Source organism: Scyliorhinus torazame, chromosome 7 (genome assembly GCF_047496885.1).
Source record: "Scyliorhinus torazame isolate Kashiwa2021f chromosome 7, sScyTor2.1, whole genome shotgun sequence".
In the NCBI taxonomy this organism is placed as follows: domain Eukaryota; kingdom Metazoa; phylum Chordata; class Chondrichthyes; order Carcharhiniformes; family Scyliorhinidae; genus Scyliorhinus; species Scyliorhinus torazame.
The window spans coordinates 308,202,069-308,227,618 of NC_092713.1; the positions used below are offsets into that span (position 1 = coordinate 308,202,069).

Consider the following 25,550-nt stretch of genomic DNA (forward strand, 5'->3'; position numbering starts at 1 on the left):
TTAATCTGATTTATTGAACCAGTAGCACAGTTAGCACAGTTCTCCATGAGTTCGACTCTCTGCTAACCTAAGTGTGGTTACTCTGTCTGACTGAACCAGACTAGCTCTTAGCCACGTGGTGGAGGTGTGATACTGTACATACACCCTGACTCACTCTGTAGATGTTCATCAGTGGAAAGAGGCGGAGTTTGAATGCCTCGTGCCTTTTATAGTGAGATAGAATCATAGAATCATAGAAGTTTACAGCATGGAAACAGGCCCTTCGGCCCAACCAGTCCATGCCGCCCAGTTTTTACCATTAAGCTAGTCCCAGTTGCCCGCACTTGGCCCATAACCCTCTATACCCATCTTATCAATGTAACTATCTAAATGCTTTTTAAAAGACACAATTGTACCCACCTCTACTACTACCTCTGGCAGCCCATTCCAGACACTCACTACCCTCTGAGTGAAGAAATTGCCCCTCTGGGCCCTTCTGAATCTCTCCCCTCTCACCTTAAACCTATGCCCTCTAGTTTTAGACTCCCCTACCTTTGGAAAAAGATGTTGAATATCTACCTTATCTATGCCCCTCATTATTTTATAGACCTCTATAAGATCACCCCTAAGCCTCCTACGCTCCAGGGAAAAAAGTCCCAGTCTATCCAGCCTCTCCTTGTAACTCAAACCATCAAGTCCCGGCAACATCCTAGTAAATCTTTTCTGCACTCTTTCTAGTTTAATAATATCCTTTCTATAATAGGGTGACCAGAACTGCACACAGTATTCCAAGTGTGGCCGTACCAATGTCTTGTACAACTTCAACAAGACGTCCCAACTCCTGTATTCAATGTTCTGACCAATGAAACCAAGCATGCCGAATGCCTTCTTCACCACCCTGTCCACCTGCGACTCCACCTTCAAGGAGCTATGAACCTGTACTCCTAGATCTCTTTGTTCTATAACTCTCCCCAACGCCATACCATTAACTGAGTAGGTCCTGGCCTGATTCGATCTGCCAAAATGCATCACCTCACATTTATCTAAATTAAACTCCATCTGCCATTCGTCGGCCCACTGGCCTAATTGATCAAGATCCCGTTGCAATCTTAGATAACCTTCTTCACTATACACTGTGCCACCAATCTTGGTGTCATCTGCAAACTTACTAACCATGCCTCCTAAATTCTCATCCAAATCATTAATATAAATCACAAATAACAGTGGACCCAGCACCGATCCCTGAGGCACACCACTGGTCACAGGCCTCCAGTTTGAGAAACAACCCTCTAAAACCACCCTCTGCCTTCTGTCGTCCAGCCAATTTTGAATCCAATTGGCAACCTCACCCTGGATCCCGTGAGCTTTAACCTTCTGCAACAACCTACCATGCGGTACCTTGTCAAAGGCTTTGCTAAAGTCCATGTAGACAACGTCTACTGCACTGCCCTCATCTACCTTCTTGGTCACCCCCTCAAAAAACTCAATCAAATTTGTGAGACATGATTTTCCAAGCACAAAGCCATGCTGACTGCCCCGAATCAGTCCTTGCCTCTCTAAATGCTTGTAGATCCTGTCTCTCAGAATACCTTCTAGCAACGTACCTACTACAGACGTTAGGCTCACCGGTCTGTAGTTTCCAGGCTTTTCCCTGCTGCCCTTCTTAAACAAGGGCACAACATTCGCCACTCTCCAATCTTCAGGCACCTCACCTGTGGCTGCCGATGATTCAAATATCTCTGTTAGGGGACCCGCAATTTCCTCCCTAGCCTCCCACAACATCCTGGGATACATTTCATCAGGTCCCGGGGATTTATCTACCTTGATGCGTTTTAAGACTTCCAGCACCTCCTCCTCTGTAATATGCACACTTCTCAAGACATCACTATTTATTTCCCTTAGTTTCCTAACATCCATGCCTTTCTCCACCGTGAATACCGATGAGAAATATTCATTCAGGATCTCACCCAACTCTTGTGGCTCTGCACATAGATGTCCTTGTTGATCCTTAAGAGGCCCTACTCTGTCCCTAGTTACTCTTTTCCCCTTTATGTATCTGTAGAATCTCTTTGGATTCTCCCTTGCATTATTTGCCAAAGCAATTTCATGTCCCATTTTTGCCCTCCTGATTTCCCTCTTAACTCTATTTCGACAATCTCTATACTCTTCAAGGGATCCACTTGATCCCAGTTGCTTATGTACGTCATATGCCTCCTTCTTCTTTTTGACCAGAGATACCACCCCAAGTGTCCTGCCTGCTCATTGGTCATGTCCTGTTCTCTGTGTTCATTAGCTGCCTGTCTGTATATCATTATCGGCATGTTTGCATATCATGACATACGTAACGTGAACCCCGCCCCCAACAGGGATTCCCCAGAGGGAGCACTGATCCCTGGCACTGGTTGGTAGTGCTAGATTGGCACTGTCAACCTGTGCCTGGGGGCAGTATGCTGGCACTGCCTCGGCCTGTCCCCCTCCCCCAGGGGCTATACTTACCTTTGCACCCCCAGAGAATCCCCTCGGCTGATTTCCATTTTCCAAACCTGTTGAACATTCGGCGGATCATGTGGCTGGGGGGGGGGGTAGGAGTTCGGTAATGAGATTAAAATGGATGTAAATCTATTAAAATGACGATCTCGCTCTTTGTGGATGTCCATTGTCGACGGGGGGGGGGGAAAGGAATATCGGGAAACAAATTCTCGCGAGGATTTCGCCCGTGCCGCTGTTCTCGCTGACAGTGGGCAGGGCTGCAGAATCGCCCCCGTGGTATAAATTGTTGTGATCATTTGACATTCTTGCATTTGTTCTGATTTCTGATGAGTGCAAAATGAAAAGTTTCGACAGTGTGTCTCTTTTTTCGGTAATACTTACGTTTCGTATTCACCGGCGGCTGTTAATTGCCCACTTTAGGGCCTCAATTGCACCACCAGCAGGTCGAATGCCCAATGCCATCCACGGCGCTGGTATAACTGCGTTGGGGGGGGGCAGGGGTGGGGGAGTAGATGACGGACAGGCTGCCCGCTGGATATAATGAATTCCCCCTGGCTTCAGACCCGCTGGCAGGGGAGCATGAAATCCAGTGCAAGGAGAGCGGCCGCTGTGGGAGTTAAAACAAGGATCAGAATTTTACATTTGAGCTGTTGCTGGATCGGAGGCCACTGTCGGTCAGTAAGCACAGACACCGTACAGAGTCAAAATTGGCACCGCTGACCCACATTGCAGGGAGGGTATGGTAATAAAAGATTTAAAATCAATAACATTTACATCCCTGTTATATTTACATTGCAGATAAGAGGGTATTTGTTCAGCTAATCATACTAAGCAGCCAGTTGTTGCAAAGGTTTCACTCGCCATCTGTTAAATGATGTCCTCAAGCTTCATTACAATTCATATCTTAGCAGAACTCACTCACATTGGGTTTTTTTTTTGAGGGCGGGAGAGAAGAATCCAGAATTCACCAAAACAAAAGCACAACCATCTAGCATCACCATCAAGACTAGTACAAGATACCGAGTAAATCTCCCTCTACACTGTCCCCATTGTAGCGCACAAAGACTCCGTGAGACGAATAGAGTGAAGTCGATGAGGCTTTATTATGCGTGTCTGTTCCCCCGCAGCTCGATATTAAACTGGCCTGCGGGGGAAGACTCCGGCTTCTTATACTCCGCCTTCAGGGCGGAGCTTGAGGTCAACGGCCAACCAGGACCCTGGATCTGTCAGCCAATGACATTAGGGCTTCCAGTCCCACATGACCCCCAATACATACTACCACACCCATCAAACACTCCCAGGACAGGTACAGCACAGGGTTAGATACAGAGTAAAGCTCCCTCTACACTGTCCCCATCAAACACTCCCAGGACAGGTACTGCACGAGGTTCGATACAGAGTAAAGCTCCCACTACACTGTCCCCATCAAACACTCCCAGGGCAGGTACAGCACGGGGTTAGATACAGAGTAAAGCTCCCTCTCCACTGTCCCCATCAAACACTCCCAGGACAGGTACAGCACGGGGTTAGATACAGAGTAAAGCTCCCTCTACACTGTCCCCATCAAACACTCCCAGGACAGGTACAGCACGGGGTTAGATACAGAGTAAAGCTCCCTCTACACTGTCCCCATTAAACACTCCCAGGACAGGTACAGCACGGGGTTAGATACAGAGTAAATCTCCCTCTACACTGTCCCCATCAAACACTCCCAGGACAGGTACGGCACGGGGTTAGATACAGAGTAAAGCTCCCTCTACACTGTCCCCATCAAACACTCCCAGGACAGGTACAGCACGGGGTTAGATACAGAGTAAAGCTCCCTCTCCACTGTCCCCATCAAACACTCCCAGGACAGGTACAGCATGGGGTTAGATACAGAGTAAAGCTCCCTCTACACTGTCCCCATCAAACACTCCCAGGACAGGTACAGCACGGGGTTAGATACAGAGTAAAGCTCCCTCTACATTGTCCCCATCAAACACTCCCAGGACAGGTACAGCGCAGGGTTAGATACAGAGTAAAGCTCCCTCTCCACTGTCCGCATCAAACACTCCCAGGACAGGTACAGCACGGGGTTAGGTACAGAGTAAAGCTCCCTCGACACTGTCCCCATCAAACACTCCCAGGACAGGGACAGCACGGGGTTAGATACAGTGTAAAGCTCCCTCTACACTGTCCCCATCCAACACTCCCAGGACAGGTACAGCACGGGGTTAGATACAGAGTAAAGCTCCCTCTACACTGTCGCCATCAAACTCTCCCAGGACAGGTACAGCACGGGGTTAGATACAGAGTAAAGCTCCCTCTACACTGTCGCCATCAAACACTCCCAGGACAGGTACAGCACGGGGTTAGATACAGAGTAAAGCTCCCTCTACACTGTCCCCATCAAACACTCCCAGGACAGGTACAGCACGGGGTTAGATACAGAGTAAAGCTGCCTCTACACTGTCCCCATCAAACACTCCCAGGCCAGGTACGGCACGGGATCAAATACAGAGTGAATTATTTTAAAATGCTTTAATCTAACTGTTTGAATCTTTTTGCTGGAGCTGAGTGTTGTGAATGTTGTGCTGAGTTTGTGCGCAGTATTTGATTGCTGGATTGTTCACAAAGATTGGCTGTTTAACCAGAAATGAATCTTTGAAACATGAGGCTGTAAGTGCAATGATGACTCACATATTAATTGCTCATAGTATTGTACAGAAACATCATTACACCCTGCACTGGGCCTCTCAGACACTCATGTGATTGTCTGCGAGCAAGACAAGATTAAACCTCAGATGGTATGTGGTGGAAATTAGCATCACTTCTGGATATCGAAAAGACACCTTGTGATTGGTGAATATCAATCAGCCTGTGATCTCATTCACAGATCTGTGGAAATGAATGGAACTAGAACAGGCCATTCAGCCCATCATCACAGCAATTTGGTTCAGATTATACTGAGCCTTGTCTTGCCCGAATGGTTTGAGAGTTCTGACCCTCCTGTTAAACCCTTCGAACAAGATTTTGTTCTCTAACAGAATGAAGGACATGTTAGAGGGAGCGCAACAGAGATTCACCAGATTGATTCCAGGGAGGGGATTGTCCTGTCAGGAGAGGATGAGAAGTAGGTTTATGTTCCCTAGGATTTGGGCGAATGCAAGATGAACTCCTTGGGGGGGAAAAAAACACATTTGTAAAGGGTTTGACAAGGGAGATGCTGGGAGGAGGTTCCCCCTGGCTGGAGGGAATCTAGAATGAGGGGCTGCAGTCTCATGGCAAGGAGTTAGCCATTGAGGACTGAGATGAGAAAGTTCTTCACTCAGAGGATCGTGAACCTTCACAATTAGAACATAGAACATAGAACATTACAGCGCAGTACAGGCCCTTCGGCCCTCGATGTTGTGCCGACCTGTGAAACCACTCTAAAGCCCATCTACACTATTCCCTTATCGTCCATATGTCTATCCAATGACCATTTGAATGCCTTAGTGTTGGCGAGTCCACTACTGTTGCAGGCAGGGCATTCCACGCCCTTACTACCCTCTGAGTAACAAATCTACCTCTTGACATCTGTCCTATATCTATCTCCCCTCAATTTAAAGGTATGTCCCCTCATGCTAGACATCACATCCGAGGAAAAAGACTCTCACTGTCCACCCTATCCAATCCTCTGATCATCTTGTATGCCTCAATGAAGTCACCTCTTAACCTTCTTCTCTCTAACGAAAACAGCCTCAAGTCCCTCAGCCTTTCCTCATAAGATCTTCCCTCCATACCAGGCAACATTCTGGTAAATCTCCTCTGCACCCTTTCCAAAGCTTCCACATCCTTCCTATAATGCGGCGACCAGAATTGCACGCAATACTCCAAATGCGACCGCAACAGAGTTTTGTACAGCTGCAACATGACCTCATGGCTCCGAAACTCAATCCCTCTACCAATAAAAGCTAACACACCGTACGCCTTCTTAACAACCCTCTCAACCTGGGTGGCAACTTTCAGGGATCTATGTACGTGGACACCGAGATCTCTCTGCTCATCCACACGGCCAAGAATCTTACCATTAGCCCAGTACTCTGTCTTCCTGTTATTCCTTCCAAAATGAATTTTCCACCCCAGAGATCTATAATAGGGCTCAGCTTTTGACAGATTCAAGTCAGAGATTCATAGCATGATGTAACGAGCGGTGTTCCAGAGGGATCAGTGCTGGGACCTTAAATGTTTACAATTTATATAAATGACTTGGATGAAGGAAGTTTGTCAAATTTGTTGATGACAGAAAGATAGGTTGTGAAGAGGACATAAGGAGGCTACAAGAAGATATAGATAGGCTAAGCGAGCGGGTAAAGGTCTGGCAAATGGGGCGAGATACACCACAATCGGCGAATTGGCCCGAAGCCGGCGCCAGGAACGGCGCGAACCACTCTGCCGTGGGGCCAACCGGAAGTAGCGAAATTCTCCGCACTTCCGGCGCCCGAAGGGTTGGCTCCGCGCCAGCCGACACCGAAGGGACTGCGCGAGTTAGCGCTTGGCAGAACCGCCGGCGTATTCTGGTGCATGCGCAGTGGGGGGGGTCTTCTCCGCGCCGGCCATGAGGGAGCCCTACAGGGGCCGGCGCAGAAGGAAGGAGTGCCCCCACAGCACAGGCCCGCCCACAGATCGTTGGGCCCCGATCGCAGGCCAGGCCACCGTGGCCCCCCCCCCCCCCCCCCCGGGGTCAGATCTCCCCCGCCCCCCCCCCCCCCCCCTCCCCCAAGGACTGCACCAGCGAACATAACTGCCAGGTCCCACCGTGTGGGGCTATGTCCAATCCACGCCAGCGGGACTGGCCAGAAACCGACTGCCGCTTGGCCCATCGGGACCCGGAGAATTGCCGGGGGGGCCGCTGCCAACGGCCCCTGACCGGCGGGGTGTCGGAGAATCCCGCCCATGGAGTATAATGTGGGAAATGCAAAATTGTCCATTTTCGCAAAAAGAATAAAAGAGAAGCCTATTATCTACCTGGTGAGAGAGGCAGAGCTCGAAAGTGCAGAGGGATCTGGGTGACCTAGTGCATGAAACACAAAAGGCTAGTAAACAGGTACGGCAAGTAATTAGGAAAGCAAATTGAATGTTATCACGTATTTTTATAATAATCTTTATTGTTAAAAGTAGGCTTACATTAACACTGCAATGAAGTTACTGTGAAAAGCCCCTAGTCGTGATGGGAATTTGAATACAAAGGGAGTTTATGCTTCAGTGATACAGAGCACGAGTGAGAGCACATCAGGAATACTGTGTACAGTACTGGTCACCTTATTTAAGGAATGAAGTAAATGCATTAGAAACAGTTCAGAGAAGGCTTTCCAGACTAATGTCTGGAATATCCCTTTAAGGGTAACACAGCAGTGTATGGGTCACATGGCCTGGTTGACCAATCGGGACTCAGGGTATGGAAGCACCCCATGGTGTGAGAAACTCCTAGGCAGAGACAATTTGGGAGTTGGCTACAGCCATGAGGCTCTGTTCAATTCTTATCAATAAATACCTTTTGTGTTCGCTAATGAAGTCTGTGAAAGTGCATCTCTACATCTGCCGATGAGGATAAATGATCCTGACCCCGCCTTTGGCCTGACACTGTGAGTATCCTGTATTAATCGAAGTCTGAAAAAGAAAAGTACTCACCAGAATGCCTCTCTTAGGGTGAATAGACCCATTTGATTCCCCTACGGAGGACTGGACACAATGCGTCGAGTGCCTTGGGTATTATTCCGAAGCAAACAAGATAGGGACGGATGTGAAACACAAAGCAATTCTCCTAACTGTGGAATTCAGACCTATAACCTAATTTGCCATCTTAGCCACAAGCGCGCCAGACTCTGAATCATTTAGTGAGTTTGTGGATTTAATGAAGGCTGAATTGCAACCTTAACCATCAGTCATACTCCAGAGATTCAAATTTAGTTCGAGAGTGTGAGACCCAGGTGAATCAATCGCTACTTACATTGCTAAACTGACGCGGTTATCAGAGTATTGTGATTTTGGAGCCACCCTAAACGACATGTTACGGGATAGTTTAGTCTGTGGCGTGAACAACAATGCTATTCAATGCAGGTTGCTTGGAGAGGACGACATAAATTTTAAATGAGCAATGGGGAGAGCTCTAGCCATGGAAAGCGCTGAAGAAGGTGCACAAGAGCTGCAAAGCACACAATATGGTGGCTGTTGTGTTTTGGAGGTGTGATGTCAGAGAACACGGAGGTTTAAAAAACGGAGCTTTATTTACAGTGTGTTATCTCTTACACAGCTGTTCTTCTCCAACGCTAGGACTTCATACGTCACTTCCAGCGAATACATTAATACAACAGAGAGTCACTAGTGCTAATGAGAATTGATAAAAATACATCACATTTTCTCCCCCCCCCCCCGAACTTGAACGACCCAAAAAGCTCAAAACAGGTTCAACAAGAACAATAGTCAATAGGTCAGACGGTCGGGACGTCAACGGTCTCAGAATGGTTGACAATAAACATTTGGCATCTTTTTCTTCGCACTGGTGGTAACACCTGGCCTTTCCACCTTTGCACTAACATCAACGATGTTTGGTTTAACAGCGTTGTTGGAGGAAGTGGAGGTTGTCCCCGTGTCTGATCAGAAGATGAGGTGTTGCTTTCCTCAACACTGTCTGTCAGTGACGGGGTCGTAGGAAAGGTCAACTCATCATATTGTAGGTTTGAACTTGGATTTTCCACAGGCCCCGATTCCGTTCTTCCAGCCCGCAACTGGTCTGCGTGTCTCCTCCAGATAACGTTATCTCTGGTCTGGACAGTACAAGAGACAGGTCCAGTCTGTGCAAGGACTGTGGCGGGAACCTATTCCTCCCCTGTGGAGTAATTCCTCGCCAAAACTCCTTGTCCTTGGTGGAAAGCTCTGTGCTTTGCCTTGCTTTCCCACCATTCCATTTGGACTTGCTGTTGTACAATCTCTTCAGCTTTCGGAGGTTTCAACAGATCAAACACGGAATGTAGTTATTGTTTCAGCATTAGTAATGCAGGGAAGGTCTTTGTCGAGGAATGTGCAGTATTCTTATACACCAGTAGGAACTTGTTAAGAAGTTTGACCAGTGAGCGTTGCTCCCGAGGTATATTTCATAGTTGTTGAAGAGTTCAACAGCCTAGTTGAAGACTTATATGGGAGGATAAATAGAAATGAAAGGCTCCACAATGGACACTGTAAGCTACAGACAACAATCTACCCAGCGCCCAGTGATAACAGTGACAGGCGAAGGGCCAAGTCTTCCTGGCCACGATTGGCTTAAAGAAATAAAGCTGAATTGGGCCGAGATTTTTCAAGGGCGGGAAGGGGGACATTTTCTGCGATGAATTAGGCAAAATTAAAGGGCTCCAAGATAAGGTTTAAGATCCACCTAACCTTTGGACCGGGGGAGGAAACCAGAGTACCCGGAGGAAACCCACGCAGACACGGGGAGAACGTGCAGACTCCGCACAGACAGTGACCCAAGCTGGGAATCGAACCCGGGACCCTGGCGGTGTGAGGCAGCAGTGCTAACCATCGTGCCACCATACTGCCCAAGCTTTGTTGACTTGAAACAGAGGATAAAGAATGAATACCTGGTCCTTACTATTGCAAATACACAGCGGTAAATGTGACAATGACCACAAAAAAAGATAACTTAAACAGCAAGTCTGAGTTGACGCTGGGTTAACTTGATGCGGTCTCACATTCCTGTCATCACATAGGAACTGTTCTGAGATCATTGTTTCTATTTAAAAGCCATCCAAAGTTCTCATACAATGTTCTCACACAATAATCTCATTTAGTTTTCCATGCAATCTGTTCCAAAAACATTCCAGCAAAGTCCCATCTCACCCTCCCACTCAAAATTTACCCAGTGACGAGAGAGAGAAAAAACAGATTTGTATACTTAAACAGCCCTTCTCGAGCTTGAAGCTTCTCAGTGTGTGTTGTCTCTGTGTGCTCCGCCAGTCCCCAACCTGCACAGCCCCGAATTTGGCCTCTTGCACAGCGCCAATTTCGATCATTCCACCATTTAGTTGGGTCGAAATGCTGGACCTCCCTCCCTAACAGCACTGTGGGTGCACCTACACCTCAGGAGCCGCAGCGGGTTCAAGTAGGCGGCTCACCACCACCTTCGCAAGGGGCAATTAGGGCTGGGCAATAATTGCGGGGCTAGCCAGCGACGTCCATATCCCACTGTTTTGGTTAGGTCTGTCGGGTGGGAACCGGGTTGCTGCTGGTATGGTCAAGGGGGAGCTGGAGCGAGCAGAGGGGGTTGGGACAGGGGTCTGCCGCCGTGGGGAACGGGCCGGGCGTGAGGTGCGGGCACGTGGCTGGCCGAGGAGGGGTTATGGCTAATCGGCGGAGGAGGGGTTATGGCTAGTCGGCGGGGGAGGGGGGGGGTGGGTAGCCCCCTGATCCGGCTGATAACCTGGAACGTAAAGGGACTGAACTGGCCATTTAAGCGGGCCCGCGTGTTCACGCACCTGAAGGGGCTGAAGGCGGATGTGGTCATGCTCCAGGGGACACACCTGAAGGTGGCAGACCAGGTAAGATTGAGGAAGGGGTGGGCAGGTCAGGTGTTTCATTTGCGGCTGGATGCCAAAAATTGGGGGGGTGGCGATCTTGGTGGGAAAGAGGGTGTCGTTCGAGGCAGAAGATGAGGTGTTGCTTTCCTCAACACTGTCTGTCAGTGACGGGGTCGTAGGAAAGGTCAACTCATCATATTGTAGGTTTGAACTTGGATTTTCCACAGGCCCCGATTCCGTTCTTCCAGCCCGCAACTGGTCTGCGTGTCTCCTCCAGATAACGTTATCTCTGGTCTGGACAGTACAAGAGACAGGTCCAGTCTGTGCAAGGACTGTGGCGGGAACCTATTCCTCCCCTGTGGAGTAATTCCTCGCCAAAACTCCTTGTCCTTGGTGGAAAGCTCTGTGCTTTGCCTTGCTTTCCCACCATTCCATTTGGACTTGCTGTTGTACAATCTCTTCAGCTTTCGGAGGTTTCAACAGATCAAACACGGAATGTAGTTATTGTTTCAGCATTAGTAATGCAGGAAAGGTCTTTGTCGAGGAATGTGCGGTATTCTTATACACCAGTAGGAACTTGTTAAGAAGTTTGACCAGTGAGCGTTGCTCCCGAGGTATATTTCATAGTTGTTGAAGAGTTCAACAGCCTAGTTGAAGACTTATATGGGAGGATAAATAGAAATGAAAGGCTCCACAATGGACACTGTAAGCTACAGACAACAATCTACCCAGCGCCCAGTGATAACAGTGACAGGCGAAGGGCCAAGTCTTCCTGGCCACGATTGGCTTAAAGAAATAAAGCTGAATTGGGCCGAGATTTTTCAAGGGCGGGAAGGGGGACATTTTCTGCGATGAATTAGGCAAAATCAAAGGGCTCCAAGATAAGGTTTAAGATCCACCTAACCTTTGGACCGGGGGAGGAAACCGGAGCACCCGGAGGAAACCCACGCAGACACGGGGAGAACGTGCAGACTCCGCACAGACAGTCACCCAAGCTGGGAATCGAACCCGGGACCCTGGCGGTGTGAGGCAGCAGTGCTAACCATCGTGCCACCATACTGCCCAAGCTTTGTTGACTTGAAACAGAGGATAAAGAATGAATACCTGGTCCTTACTATTGCAAATACACAGCGGTAAATGTGACAATGACCACAAAAAAAGATAACTTAAACAGCAAGTCTGAGTTGACGCTGGGTTAACTTGATGCGGTCTCACATTCCTGTCATCACATAGGAACTGTTCTGAGATCATTGTTTCTATTTAAAAGCCATCCAAAGTTCTCATACAATGTTCTCACACAATAATCTCATTTAGTTTTCCATGCAATCTGTTCCAAAAACATTCCAGCAAAGTCCCATCTCACCCTCCCACTCAAAATTTACCCAGTGACGAGAGAGAGAAAAAACAGATTTGTATACTTAAACAGCCCTTCTCGAGCTTGAAGCTTCTCAGTGTGTGTTGTCTCTGTGTGCTCCGCCAGTCCCCAACCTGCACAGCCCCGATTCTGGCCTCTTGCACAGCGCCAATTTCGATCATTCCACCATTTAGCTGGGTCGAAATGCTGGACCTCCCTCCCTAACAGCACTGTGGGTGCACCTACACCTCAGGAGCCGCAGCGGGTTCAAGAAGGCGGCTCACCACCACCTTCGCAAGGGGCAATTAGGGCTGGGCAATAATTGCCGGCCTAGCCAGCGACGTCCACATCCCACTGTTTTGGTTAGGTCTGTCGGCTGGGAACCGGGTTGCTGCTGGTATGGTCAAGGGGGAGCTGGAGCGAGTAGAGGGGGTTGGGACAGGGGTCTGCCGCCGTGGGGAACGGGCCGGGCGTGAGGTGCGGGCACGTGGCTGGCCGAGGAGGGGTTATGGCTAGTCGGCGGGGAGGGGGGGTGGGTAGCCCCCTGATCCGGCTGATAACCTGGAACGTAAAGGGACTGAATGGGCCGGTTAAGCGGGCCCGCGTGTTCACGCACCTGAAGGGGCTCAAGGCGGATGTGGTTATGCTCCAGGAGACACACCTGAAGGTGGCAGACCAGGTAAGATTGAGGAAGGGGTGGGCAGGTCAGCTGTTTCATTTGCGGCTGGATGCCAAAAATTGGGGGGTGGCAATCTTGGTGGGAAAGAGGGTGTCGTTCGAGGCGTCGAGCTCTGTGACAGACAATGGTGGCAGGTACGTAATGGTAAGTGGTAAGCTGCAAGGGGAGAGGATGGTGCTGATCAATGTGAATGCCCCGAACTGGAACGATGCGGGTTTTATGCGGCGCATGTCGGGTTGGATCCCGGACTTGGAAGTGGGGGGCCTGATAATGGGGGGGCGGGACTTTAACACGGTGTTGGATCCGGCACTGGACCGCTTCAGGTCTAGGGCGGGTAGGAGGCCGGCGGCGGCTAAAGTGCTGAGGTGGTTTATGGACCAGGTGGGAGGGATGGGCCCTTGGAGATTTGCAAGGCCGGGGGCTGGGGAATTTTCATTCTTCTCGCACGTTCATAAGGCCTATTCCCGGATCGACTTTTTTGTTATGAGCTGATTGCGAGAGTAGAGGATACCGAATTCTCGGCGATAGCTATTTCGGATCACGCCCCGCATTGGGTGGACCTAGAGCTGGGGGAGGAGAGGGACCAGCGCCCGTTGTGGCGCTTGGAGGTGGGGCTGTTGGCGGACGAGGAGGTGAGCGAGCGGGTCCGAGGAAGCATAGAGAGATAACTGGAGGCCAACGATAACGGGGAGGTCCGAGTGGGGATGGTTTGGGAGGCGCTGAAGGCAGTGGTTAGGGGCGAGCTGGTCTCCATTAGGGCCCACAAGGAGAGGAGAGAGCAGAGGGAGAGGGAGAGGCTGGTGGGGGAGATGATGAGGGTAGACAGGAGGTACGCGGAGGTGCCGGAGGAGGGATTGTTGAAGGAGAGGCGTAGCCTCCAGGCCGAATTCGACCTGTTGACCACCAGGACGGCGGAGGCGCAGTGGAGGAAGGCCCAGGGGGCGGTTTATGAATATGGGGAAAAGGCAAGTCGGATGCTGGTGCATCAGCTTCGGAAGTGGGACGCAGCTAGGGAGATCGGGGGAGTTAAGGACAGGGGAGGGAGCGTGGTGCGGAGTGGGGTTAGCATCAATGGGGTCTTCAGGGACTTTTATGAGGAACTGTATTGGTCCGAACCCCCACTGGAGGAGGGAGGGATGGGCCGCTTTCTGTACCAACTGAGGTTCCCGAAGGTGGAGGAGGGACTGGTGGCAGGATTGGGGGCCCCGATTAGGCTGGAGGAGCTGACCAAAGGAATAGGGAGCATGCAGATGAGGAAGGCACCGGGGCCGGACGGTTTCCCGGTCGAATTCTACAATAAATATGTGGACCTGTTGGGCCCGTTGCTGGATAGGACCTTCAATGAGGCAAGGGAGGGGGGGGGGGGGGGGGGGCTTTGCCCCCGACGATATCCGGGCACTGATCTCCTTGATCCTGAAGCGGGACAAGGATCCCCTGCAGTGTGGGTCTTACAGGCCGATTTTGTTGTTAAATGTAGATGCCAAGGTGCTGGCGAAGGTCTTAGCCACGAGGATTGAGGATTGGGTGCCGTAGGTTATCCACGAAGACCAGACGGGGTTCGTGAAGGGGAGGCAGTTGAACGCGAATGTGTGGAGGCTCCTGAACGTTATTATGGTGCCGGCGAGGGTGGGGGAGGCGGAGATAGTGGTGGCGATGGACGCTGAGCAGGCCTTTGATAGGGTAGAGTGTTTGTTCTTGTGGGAGGTGCTGAAGAGGTTCGGGTTTGGGGAGGGGTTCGTCAGGTGGGTTAGGCTGTTGTACGAGGTCCCAATGGCGAGTGTGGCCACGAACAAGAGGAGGTCTGAGTACTTTCGGTTGCATCGAGGGACGAGGCAGGGGTGTCTCCTGTCCCCCCTGCTCTTCGCACTGGTGATTGAACCCCTGGCTATGGCACTGAGGGAGTCGAGGAACTGGAGGGGGGTTGGTGCGGGGTGGGGAGGAGCATAGGGTGTCGCTCTATGCGGACGACTTGCTGCGACATGTGGCGGACCCGGTGGGAGGAATGCCAGAGGTAATGAGGATCCTCAGGGAGTTCGGGGATTTCCCAGGGTACAAGCTCAACATGGGGAAGAGCGAGTTGTTCGTGGTTCACCCAGGGGACCAGGAGAGGGGGATTGGCGAGCTCCCACTAAAAAGGGCGGAGAGGAGCTGCATGTATTTGGGGGTCCAGGTGGCCAGGAGCTGGGGGGCCCTGCATAGACTTAATTTCACGAGGCTGGTGGAGCAAATGGAGGAGGAGTTTAAGAGGTGGGACGTGTTGCCGCTATCCCTGGCGGGTAGGGTGCAGTCAGTCAAGGTGACGGTGCTCCCAAGGTTTTTGTTCCTGTTCCAGTGCCTCCCCATTCTTATACCGAAGGCCTTCTTTAGGCGGGTCAACAGGAGCATAATGGGGTTTGTGTGGGCGCGAGGGACTCCGAGGGTGAGAAGGGTGTTCCTGGAGCGGAGTAGGGATGGGGGGTCTGGCGCTACCCAACCTCTGTGGGTACTACTGGGCCGCCAATGCGGCGATGGTGCGCAAGTGGGTGATGGAGGGGGAGGGGGCTGCATGGAGGGGGTGGTGGCGGCTACCCTCAAAATGTTGGGGCAATGGAGGTGGCACGGGGGGGGAAGTGGGGGCCTCGGTGTGGACCCCGATACGGGGGAACCACCGGTTTGTCCCAGGGAGAATAGATGGAGGGTTTTCGGGGTGGCACAGGGCAGGGATAAGAAGGTTGGGGGACCTGTTTGTGGACGGGAAGTTCGCGAGCCTGGGTGAGCTGGAGGAGAAGAACGAGCTCCCCCCGGGAAACACCTTTACGTATCTACAGGTAAGGGCGTTTGCCAGGCGGCAAGTGGTGGAATTCCCGCTGCTGCTGCCACGCACGGTACAGGACAGGGTGCTCTCGGGGGGGTGGGTTGGAGAGGGGAAGATCTCGGCAACATACCAGGTGATGCATGAGGAGGAGGAGGCCTCAGTGGAGGAGCTGAAAGGTAAGTGGGAGGAGGAGTTGGGGGAGGAGATCGAGGAGGGGACGTGGGCAGATGCCCTTGGGAGGGTGAACTCTTCCTCTTCGTGCGCGAGGCTCAGCCGCATACAGTTTAAGGTGCTGCACAGGGCACACATGACCGGGACAAGGATGAGCCAGTTTTTTGGGGGTGAAGACAGGTGTGTTAGGTGCTCAGGGAGCCCAGCAAACCACACCCATATGTTCTGGGCATGCCCAGCGCTGGAGGAATTTTGGAAGGGCGTAGCGAGGACGGTGTCGAGGGTGGTAGGATCCAGGGTCAAACCGGGTTGGGGGCTCGCAATATTTGAGGTGGCAGAGGAGCCGGGAGTGCAGGAGGCGAAAGAGGCCGGTATTCTGGCCTTTGTGTCCCTGGTAGCCCGGCAAAGGATTCTTCTTCAGTGGAAGGATGCGAGGCCCCCAAGCGTGGAATCCTGGATCAGCGATATGGCAGGGTTCATTAAATTGGAGAGGGTGAAATTTGCCTTAAGGGGATCGGTGCAAGGGTTTTTCAGGCGGTTGCAACTGCTCTTGGACTTCCTGGCAGAACGGTAGACAACGGTCAGTAGCAGCAGCAACTAATGGGGGTGGGGGGGGGGTTGTATTTTATTTTTAGTTTGTCTACACTGGGGGATCTGAGGGGGGGTGTATATTGGCTATGTTTGCTATGTATTTCGGGGTGTTAATTTATTATTTATGTACAGGGGGGAGGGGGGCACGGGGTTGTTTTGTTTTGTATTTAATTCTATTGGGTTCCTTTCACATTTTGTTGTTGATATTTTGTGGAAACTTTAATAAAAATTATTTAAAAAAATAAATAAATAAATAAAAATAAAGCTCGATACTCTGGGGTAGATTATAACTTTTGAAAACCTGAACCTGTGAGTAGGAGTCCTGGTGTGCAGGGCTTCCCAACTCCAGTGACACGTACTCCTGGAGTTTTCAATCACATGACCTCCAACCTCTTCGACCCCTTGATTTTCATTCCATTTCATCTTCACTGTCTTTTACCTTTTCTTTCTTGTCTTTCTTTATCTATATCCCCCCCCCCCCCCACGCTTTCCCCCGATCTTATCCCCCCCTTTCCTTACCTTTTCTCCTCTTTGCTTCCCCTTTCCCCTCTTTTTCTCATTTGACCTCTCTCCCACCCATGTCCCCCCTTCCCCCCACATCTACATCTGTCACAGTTTACCCTCTGATTTTAGTTTCTCTGCTGTTTGGCCTTTCACACCTTTTATTCTCTCTGGGGACTGCCATTAGCACTCTGTTCCCATGGTTTCTGTGGCTCTGACTCGTCTTTCATTCCCTCATCCTACAGTATAAATATCTCCCACTTTCTATGTCTTTTAGCTTTGGCAAAGGGTCACCTGGACTCGAAACGTTCGCTCTTTTCTCTCTTTACAGATGCTGCCAGACCTGCTGAGATTTTCCAGCATTTTCTCTTTTGACCTCCAACCTCTGATGGCTCCACCCTCTCCAATATTGCGGCTATTTTCACCCATGTCCAAACTCACGGTGTCCTGTCTTCCCACAGTCAAATAGAAAATAAAATGCACGATTCATTACCCGACTGGATAGTCCTTAACTCTTTGTCAAACATTAGCAGAGGGATTGAATTTAAGAGCCGTGAGGTGATGATGCAGCTGTACAAAACCTTGGTAAGGCCACATTTGGAGTAGTGTGTGCAGTTCTGGTCGCCTCATTTTAGGAAGGATGTGGAAGCTTTGGAAAAGGTGCAAAGGAGATTTACCAGGATGTTGCCTGGAATGGAGAGTAGGTCTTACGAGGAAAGGTTGAGGGTGCTAGGCCTTTTCTCATTAGAACGGAGAAGGATGAGGAGCGACTTGATAGAGGTTTATAAGATGATCAGGGAAATAGATAGAGTAGACAGTCAGAGACTTTTTCCCCGGGTGGAACAAACCATTACAAGGGGACATAAATTTAAGGTGAATGGTGGAGGATATAGGGGGGATGTCAGAGGTAGGTTCTTTACCCAGAGAGTAGTGGGGGCATGGAATGCACTGCCTGTGGAAGTCATTGAGTCGGGAACATTAGGGACCTTCAAGCAGCTATTGGATAGGTACATGGATTACGGTAGAATGATGGGGTGTAGATTAATTTGTTCTTAATCTAGGACAAAAGTTCAGCACAACATCGTGGGCCGAAGGGCCTGTTCTGTGCTGTACTTTTCTATGTTCTATGTCCTTAAGACTTGTTTTTCCCCATCGCCAATATTGTGGGTGACCTATAAACAGAAGCGTTTATCGAAAAATGGAACCCAATTTTTAAAAATGTTGTGATGTTTCCCATTGCAGCTTTCTGCTCCCAACAGTGTCCGGGAGAGTAACCAGCAACTCCTGGAGTCTCCGTGGCCAATCCAAGGTGTTGGCAAATTAGGTTGTGTGGGAATATCGGTGCAGGTGATGGTGGGCATGTTGGGGTTGAGCTAAACGTGGTGAGATGGGGAAGAAATAACCTTTCGTGTTTGCTTTTGCCCTCTCCTTCTTCTACAGGAGGCTCCAGCGGAGGGGATTATTTCAGCTGGGTTGCATGAGAGAGTGAACGATGACCCAGATGGTGACCTCGCTGCCGGCCATTGGAGTATCGGCACACGTGCTAGAAATCTGGGCAATCGTGCTGGTGATATTGGCCACAGTCATCCTGATGAGCACCCTCATGTTTGGCCCTGCCTTATCCATCGTGATCTACCGGATCTGGAGGTACCCACCAGTGACATCAGAGGCAGCATGACCTGTGACCCTACTTGGCCCAGTCAGGGTGGACATCCTTAAGAAAGCATGAACTCTTCACACAACATTTCTGAGAATGTGTTTCTGCCAATGAATTATATCAAGCTGCAATACTATGTTTTGTTGGGAAATGGATAAACATTGCAACCTAGGGAAAATAATATTCCAAATTAGTACCTATAAGTATATATATATATATATATATATATATCAAGGCTGATCACTCCTCTACTCATGGACAACTTTGTTCTTTAGTTGGAGCAAAGCAGAGGCTTGTTAATGCCTGATCACTCAGCCCTGGGGCCAGCATTAAATTCCTTCTACTCATTCAGCTGCATCTACGTCTCCTACTAGTGATGAGTATGGACAGTTTTAGATGTGTTTCCAACGGCCTTTTCACCATTTGTCCCAGTTTCTCACCAGTTAGCATTTAATCCTCACTTTCAGGTATTCACGGTGATCAAAATTGAATGGAAAATTGCCACAGTGCTACAGGAGGAGGCACTCAATGAAGGTTGAGTATTGGACAATGTGGAGGGAGTTTTACTCTGTATCTAACCCCGTGCTGTACCTGGTCCTGGGAGTGTTTGATGGGGGACAGTGTAGAGGGAGCTTTACCCTGTATCTGACCCCGTGCTGTAACTGTCCTGGGAGTGTTTGATGGGGACAGTGTAGAGGGAGCTTTACTCTGAATCTAACCCCGTGCTGTACCTGTCCTGGGAGTGTTTGATGGGGACAGTGTAGAGGGAGCTTTACTCTGAATCTAACCCCGTGCTGTACCTGTCCCGGGAGTGTTTGATGGGGACAGTGGAGAGGGAGCTTTACTCTGAATCTAACCCCGTGCTGTACCTGTCCTGGGAGTGTTTGATGGGGACAGTGTAGAGGGAGCTTTACTCTGTATCTAACCACATACTGTACATGCCCTGGAAGTATTTAATATGTGCAGTGTAGAGGGAGCTTTACTCTGTATCTAACCCCATACTGTACCTGTCCTGCGAGTGTTTAATAAGGACAGTGTAGAGGGAGCTTTACCCTGTATCTAACCCCGTGCTGTACCTGTCCTGGGAGTGTTTGATGGGAACAGTGTAGAGGGAGCATTACTCTGTATCTAACCCCGTGCTGTACCTGGCCTGGGAGTGTTTGATGGGGACAGTGTAGAAGGAACTTTACTCTGTATCTAACCCCATGCTATACCCGCCCTGGAATTATTTAATGGGGACAGTGTAGATGGAGTTTTACTTTGTATCTAACCCCATGCTGTACCTGTCCTGAGAGTGTTTGATGTGGTCAGTGCAGAGGAAGCTTTACTCTGTATCTAACCCCGTGCTGTACCTGTCCTGGGAGTGTTTGATGGGGACCGTGTAGAGGGAGCTTTACTCTGTATCTAACGCCCTGCTGTACCAGTCCTGGGAGTGTTTGATGAGGACAATGTAGAGGGAGCTTTACTCTGTATCTAACCCCGTGCTGTACCTGTCCTGGGAGTGTTTGATGGGGACAGTGTAGAGGGAGCTTTACTCTGTATCTAACCCCGTGCTGTACCTGTCCTGGGAGTGTTTGATGTGGACAGTGTAGAGGGAGCTTTACTCTGTATCTAACCCCGTGCTGTACCTGTCCTGGGAGTGTTTGATGGAGACAGTGTAGAGGGAGTTTTATTCTGTATCTAACCCCGTGCTGTACCTGTTCTGGGAGTGTTTAATAAGGACAGTGTAGAGGGAGCTTTACTCTGTATCTTACCCCGTGCTCTACCTGTCCTGGGAGTGTTTGGTGGGGACAGTGTAGAGGGAGCCTTACTCTGTATCTAACCCCATGCTGTACCTGCCCTGGAATTATTTAATGGGGACTGTGTAGAGGGAGCTTTACTCTGTATCTAACCCCGTGCCTTACCTGTCCTGGGGGAGTTTGATGGGGACAGTGTAGAGGGAGCCTTACTCTGTATCTTACCCCGTGCTGTACCTGTCCTGGGAGTGTTTTATGTGGTCAGTGTGGAGGAAGCTTTACTCTGTATCTAACCCCGTGCTGTACCTCTCCTGGGAGTGTTTGGTGGGGACAGTGTAGAGGGAGCCTTACTCTGTATCTAACCCCATGCTGTACCTGCCCTGGAATTATTTAATGGGGACTGTGTAGAGGGAGCTTTACTCTGTATCTAACCCCGTGCCTTACCTGTCCTGGGGGAGTTTGATGGGGACAGTGTAGAGGGAGCCTTACTCTGTATCTTACCCCGTGCTGTACCTGTCCTGGGAGTGTTTTATGTGGTCAGTGTGGAGGAAGCTTTACTCTGTATCTAACCCCGTGCTGTACCTGTCCTGGGAGTGTTTGGTGGGGACAGTGTAGAGGGAGCCTTACTCTGTATCTAACCCCATGCTGTACCTGCCCTGGAATTATTTAATGAGGACTGTGTAGAGGGAGCTTTACTCTGTATCTAACCCCGTGCTGTACCTGTCCTGGGAGTGTTTGATGGGGACAGTGTAGAGGGAGCCTTACTCTGTATCTAACCCCATGCTGTACCTGTCCTGGAATTATTTAATGAGGACTGTCTAGAGGGAGCTTTACTCTGTATCTAACCCCGTGCTGTACCTGTCCTGGGAGTGTTTGATGGGGACAGTGTAGAGGGAGCTTTACTCTGTGTCTAACCCCGTGCTGTACCTGTCCTGGGAGTGTTTGATGGGGACAGTGTAGAGGGAGCTTTACTCTGTGTCTAACCCCGTGCTGTACCTGTCCTGGGAGTGTTTGATGGGGACAGTGTAGAAGGAGCTTTACCCTGTATCTAACCCCGTGCTGTACCTGTCCTGGGCGTGTTTGACGGGGACAGTGTAGAGGGAGCTTTACTCTGTATCTAACCCCGTGCTGTACCTGCCCTGGAATTATTTAATGGGGACTGTGTAGAGGGAGTTTTACTCTGTATCTAACTCTGTGCTGTACCTGTCCTGGGAGTGTTTGATGCTCATATCAGGCCACATTGAAGGATCAACGACCCTCACTTGAATCAGGAAATGTTACATTCAATAAATACAATATTCAGCAATTTAGCATTGGATACATTTCTTCTATGCTGTGACAAACGTGACACATTGACTTAACTATTCCCGCCCCGTCTTCACTGTATTCAGGATCCCAATCATTTCTGGGATGAGTTTAAATTTTCAGATTATTAGAGATGATTCTCTCCCTGTTACAAGGGAAACTCTCGGTGAAGGGTAAGGGAGGGAGAGGTCCCCTTGAAGGAGAACTGGAGCAAAGAATAAATTCTAATTCGATGTATATAATTGAGGTTTTTGGGTTAAAATATTTCAGTATTGTAGTTTTCCCTTTTTTTTGTTAATCAGTTCTTCCTCCCCATCAATCCCACCATCTCTCTCTCTGTTTGAGGTGTGCTCAGGTGACCTTTGTCTTATCCAGTCTCACCAGCCAATTGTCTTACAGTCTGGGGCAATGGTGATCAGGGGAAACACTCTTGACCTACCTTCCTGCCTGTCCTGCTGAGGTATCTTTGAAGGCCAGACCAGGGGAAAGGTAGGCCGGGAAGGGTAGGGTTGCCAACGAGGATCAAATGTATTCCTGGATGTCTCATCACATGACTTTTCCCCAAGCTCCAGCCACTGGTCGGCCAACACATCCATTTTTGTGACGCGTGGCCTTCCTCTGCCAATATGGCTGCACGGTAGCACAGTGGTTAGCACTGTTGCTTCACAGCGCCAGGGTCCCAGGTTCGATTCCCGGCTTGGGTCACTGTCTGTGCGGAGTCTGCACGTTCTCCCCGTGTCTGCGTGGGTTTCCTCCGGGTGCTCCGGTTTCCTCCCACAAGTCCCGAAAGACGTGCTTGTTAGGTGAATTGGACATTCTGAATTCTCCCTCTGTGTACCCGAACAGGCGCCGGAGTGTGGCGACTAGGGGCTTTTCACAGTAACTTCATTGCAGTATTAATGTAAGCCTACTTGTGACAATAAAGATTATTAAATTAGAAATCAAACAGACTCATTATCCAATTGGATGATGTTTGACCATCAGCCAAACAACCTTTTTCACCCCCCCCCATTTTCAATATTTTTATATTTGCTGAAGAGAAATGTTGAAAGAAAATGACAAGAGAAACCCCGGGTGCGATTCTCCAAATTGGAGACAGTGTTCGCACTGTTGTGAACGCCGTCACGTTTCACGACGGCGCGTAACGGCGCGGGCAGTAGCGATTCTGTCCCCCACGGGGGGCCAGCACGGCGCTGGAGCAGTTCACGCCGCTCCAGCCTCCCTTCCCGGCGCCAAATGGGCGCCACGCCAACCCGCGAATGCGCGGCGGACTTCCTCAGTGCGCCGGCCCCGACGCAACTTGGCGTCGGTGTTCAGGGGCCGGTCGCGTAATAAAATAGGGCCGGGGCTGGAGAGGCCGGCCCGCCGATCGGTGGGCCCCGGTCGCGGGCCAGACCCCATCGGAGGCCCCGCCCGGTGAAGGGCTGCTTTTTCCAGCCCCACAGGCCGCCCCCCGACCCTACGCGCAGAGTTCCCGCCGGCAGCGAGCAGGGGTGAACGGCGCTGGCGGGACTCTGCCGTTTCCGCGCGGCCGCTCGGCCCATAGGCCGGAGATTCAGCGGTCCGGCATCGTACAGCGGCCCGCGTCCGGCGCCGCGCAGCATGGGAGAATCGCGCCCCCCCACCTTTTTTAATGCCCTGATGATCTTCAGTTTGCACACAGCTGTGTCCTGGAGATTGATCTTCAATTCCTGGAGAATCCAGGAGCGTTGGCGATCCTCGCGGTGTCCGGTGAGTGGGCCGATGTGTCCCTGCCTCCAGCTGATCTCGCTGGAGACAGGGTTGAAAGTGGCAGTGGCTCTCTGCCCGGCAGTGGAGGGTGGCCAATCTAAAATGTCACAAGGCCCCACCTAGGGACCGACTGGGGATCGTGAGGCAGGGTCTTCTCACTGAGGCCAGAAGCAAGGAGGTGCGTGGAAGAAGCTGGCCAAGCGGTGATTGAGGCCTCTTCCAGTTTACCATCGCCCTCCCCTCCTAATGCCATTGGAGCCATGGGGATCAGTTAAGACGCAGCCGCTTTGTCCCCTTTCCTCGGGCTGGGCCTGGGAGCTGCGGTCACAGCTTATTTTTAAAAGGCAGGAACCTCTTCAGAGGGCACCTAACGATAGTCACATTTTCGCTCTTCACCCTCCTCGCTGTCCATCCTCAATTGGCTGGCAAACACGGAGGCTGCCAATTAGCAGGCTGCGTTGCACATTTTAAAATTCTTTCACGGGACAGGGCTAGGCCAGTATGTGGTGCCCATTCCTCGTAGCCGTCGGGAAAGTGGCGGTGAACCACCGTTTTGAACCGCTGCAGTCCGTGTGGTTTAGGCTTGATCACATCGGCATGTGAGCCAACAAACAAGTGTGGGCTGGGACCAGGGAATGGTTCCGCCCTGAGATTATTGTAAAACGGGATAAGATCCCATCCACCGAGACGCACTCCACCTCGCAAAGCATGAGGTCTCCTGGGAGCCAGATCCTTCTGCACTGGGGGATGGGGTTCGGAGCTGCAAGTCTTTCGGCCTCTAGGACAGAGGGTCTATTGGCAACACTGCGCCAACCAATGGGTTGGAAGGAGGTCGAGCCTTACAGCAGACAGCTCAATTTACAGCAGAACACGTCCATTTATAAAGAGTCTTGACGAACTACAGCAATCTGAGCTCATGGAGGAAAGCACAGCAACCTCTCTGAGTAAAGGCAGGGTGATTTCACCAGTGAAAAGCAGTAAGTGGAAGATGGTCGAATGATACAAATTATATAAAACTGATTCCAGTCACTTCAACCAGTGTGGTGTCCAGGTGTGATTGACAGGTAAATTAGCCAATCACCAGTGTCGAATCCACCAAGCGAGGAACACTCATAGTCAGAGGCTTTTCCCCAGGGTAGAGGGGTCAATTACTAGGGGGCATAGGTTTAAGGTGAGAGGGGCAAGGTTTAGAGGAGATGTACGAGGCAAGTTTTTTTACACAGAGGGTAGTGGGTGCCTGGAACTCGCTACCGGAGGAGGTGGTGGAAGCAGGGACGATAGTGACGTTTAAGGGGCATCTTGACAAATACATGAATAGGATGGGAATAGAGGGATACGGACCCCGGAAGTGTAGAAGATTGTAGTTTAGCCCGGCAGCATGGTCGGCACGGGCTTGGAGGGCCGAAGGGCCTGTTCCTGTGCTGTACATTTCTTTGTTCTTTGACGCACGGTATGATACAAAGAAAGAGGTTTTAACTCCCACACCCAGAAGGGTCACCCTCCCCGACCTGCACCCAGACTGGGGCTTTTATACTGTGGAGCCTTCCCTGTAAAAGGGGAAGCTCTGCCCCCAACTAACGCGGAAATTCATATTCGTTATGAGTTAATGCACATGCCCCACTTCCCAAGGAGTCAGAACAACTCCATTCTGACTATGATGAGTGGTATACCAGGGGCTGGTTTAGCACAGTGGGCTAAACAGCTGGCTTGTAATGCAGAACAAGGCCAGCAGCACGGGTTCCATTCCCGCACCGGCCTCCCCAAACAGGCGCCAGAATGTGGCGACTAGGGGCTTTTCACAACAACTTCATTTGAAGCCTACTTGTGGCAATAAGCGATTATTATGTATGACCTTTTCAAAAGTGACATCTGGCTGATTCGAGGATTAACTGATTGATTTATTGTCACATGTACCGAAGTACAGCGAAAAGTATTTTTCTGCGACAAGGGAATGTACACAGTACGTACATAGTAGACGGGAGAATAATCGACAGAGTACATTGACAAATAGCGATTGGTTACAGT

At 50.5% G+C, this 25,550-nt stretch overlaps 1 protein-coding gene across 1 annotated transcript in view; it reads left to right on the forward strand.

The window, feature by feature from the left end:
* Positions 1-21,795, forward strand: part of LOC140427164 (small integral membrane protein 3-like) — a 44,242-nt gene extending 22,447 nt beyond the window's left edge. Inside the window, exon 2 of the mRNA XM_072512731.1 lies at positions 18,537-21,795. Coding sequence (XP_072368832.1) covers positions 18,589-18,774 — 186 coding nt within the window. The 5' untranslated portion in view covers positions 18,537-18,588 and the 3' untranslated portion in view covers positions 18,775-21,795. The remainder of the gene's footprint in view (positions 1-18,536) is intronic.
* The last annotated feature ends 3,755 nt before the right edge of the window (positions 21,796-25,550 follow it).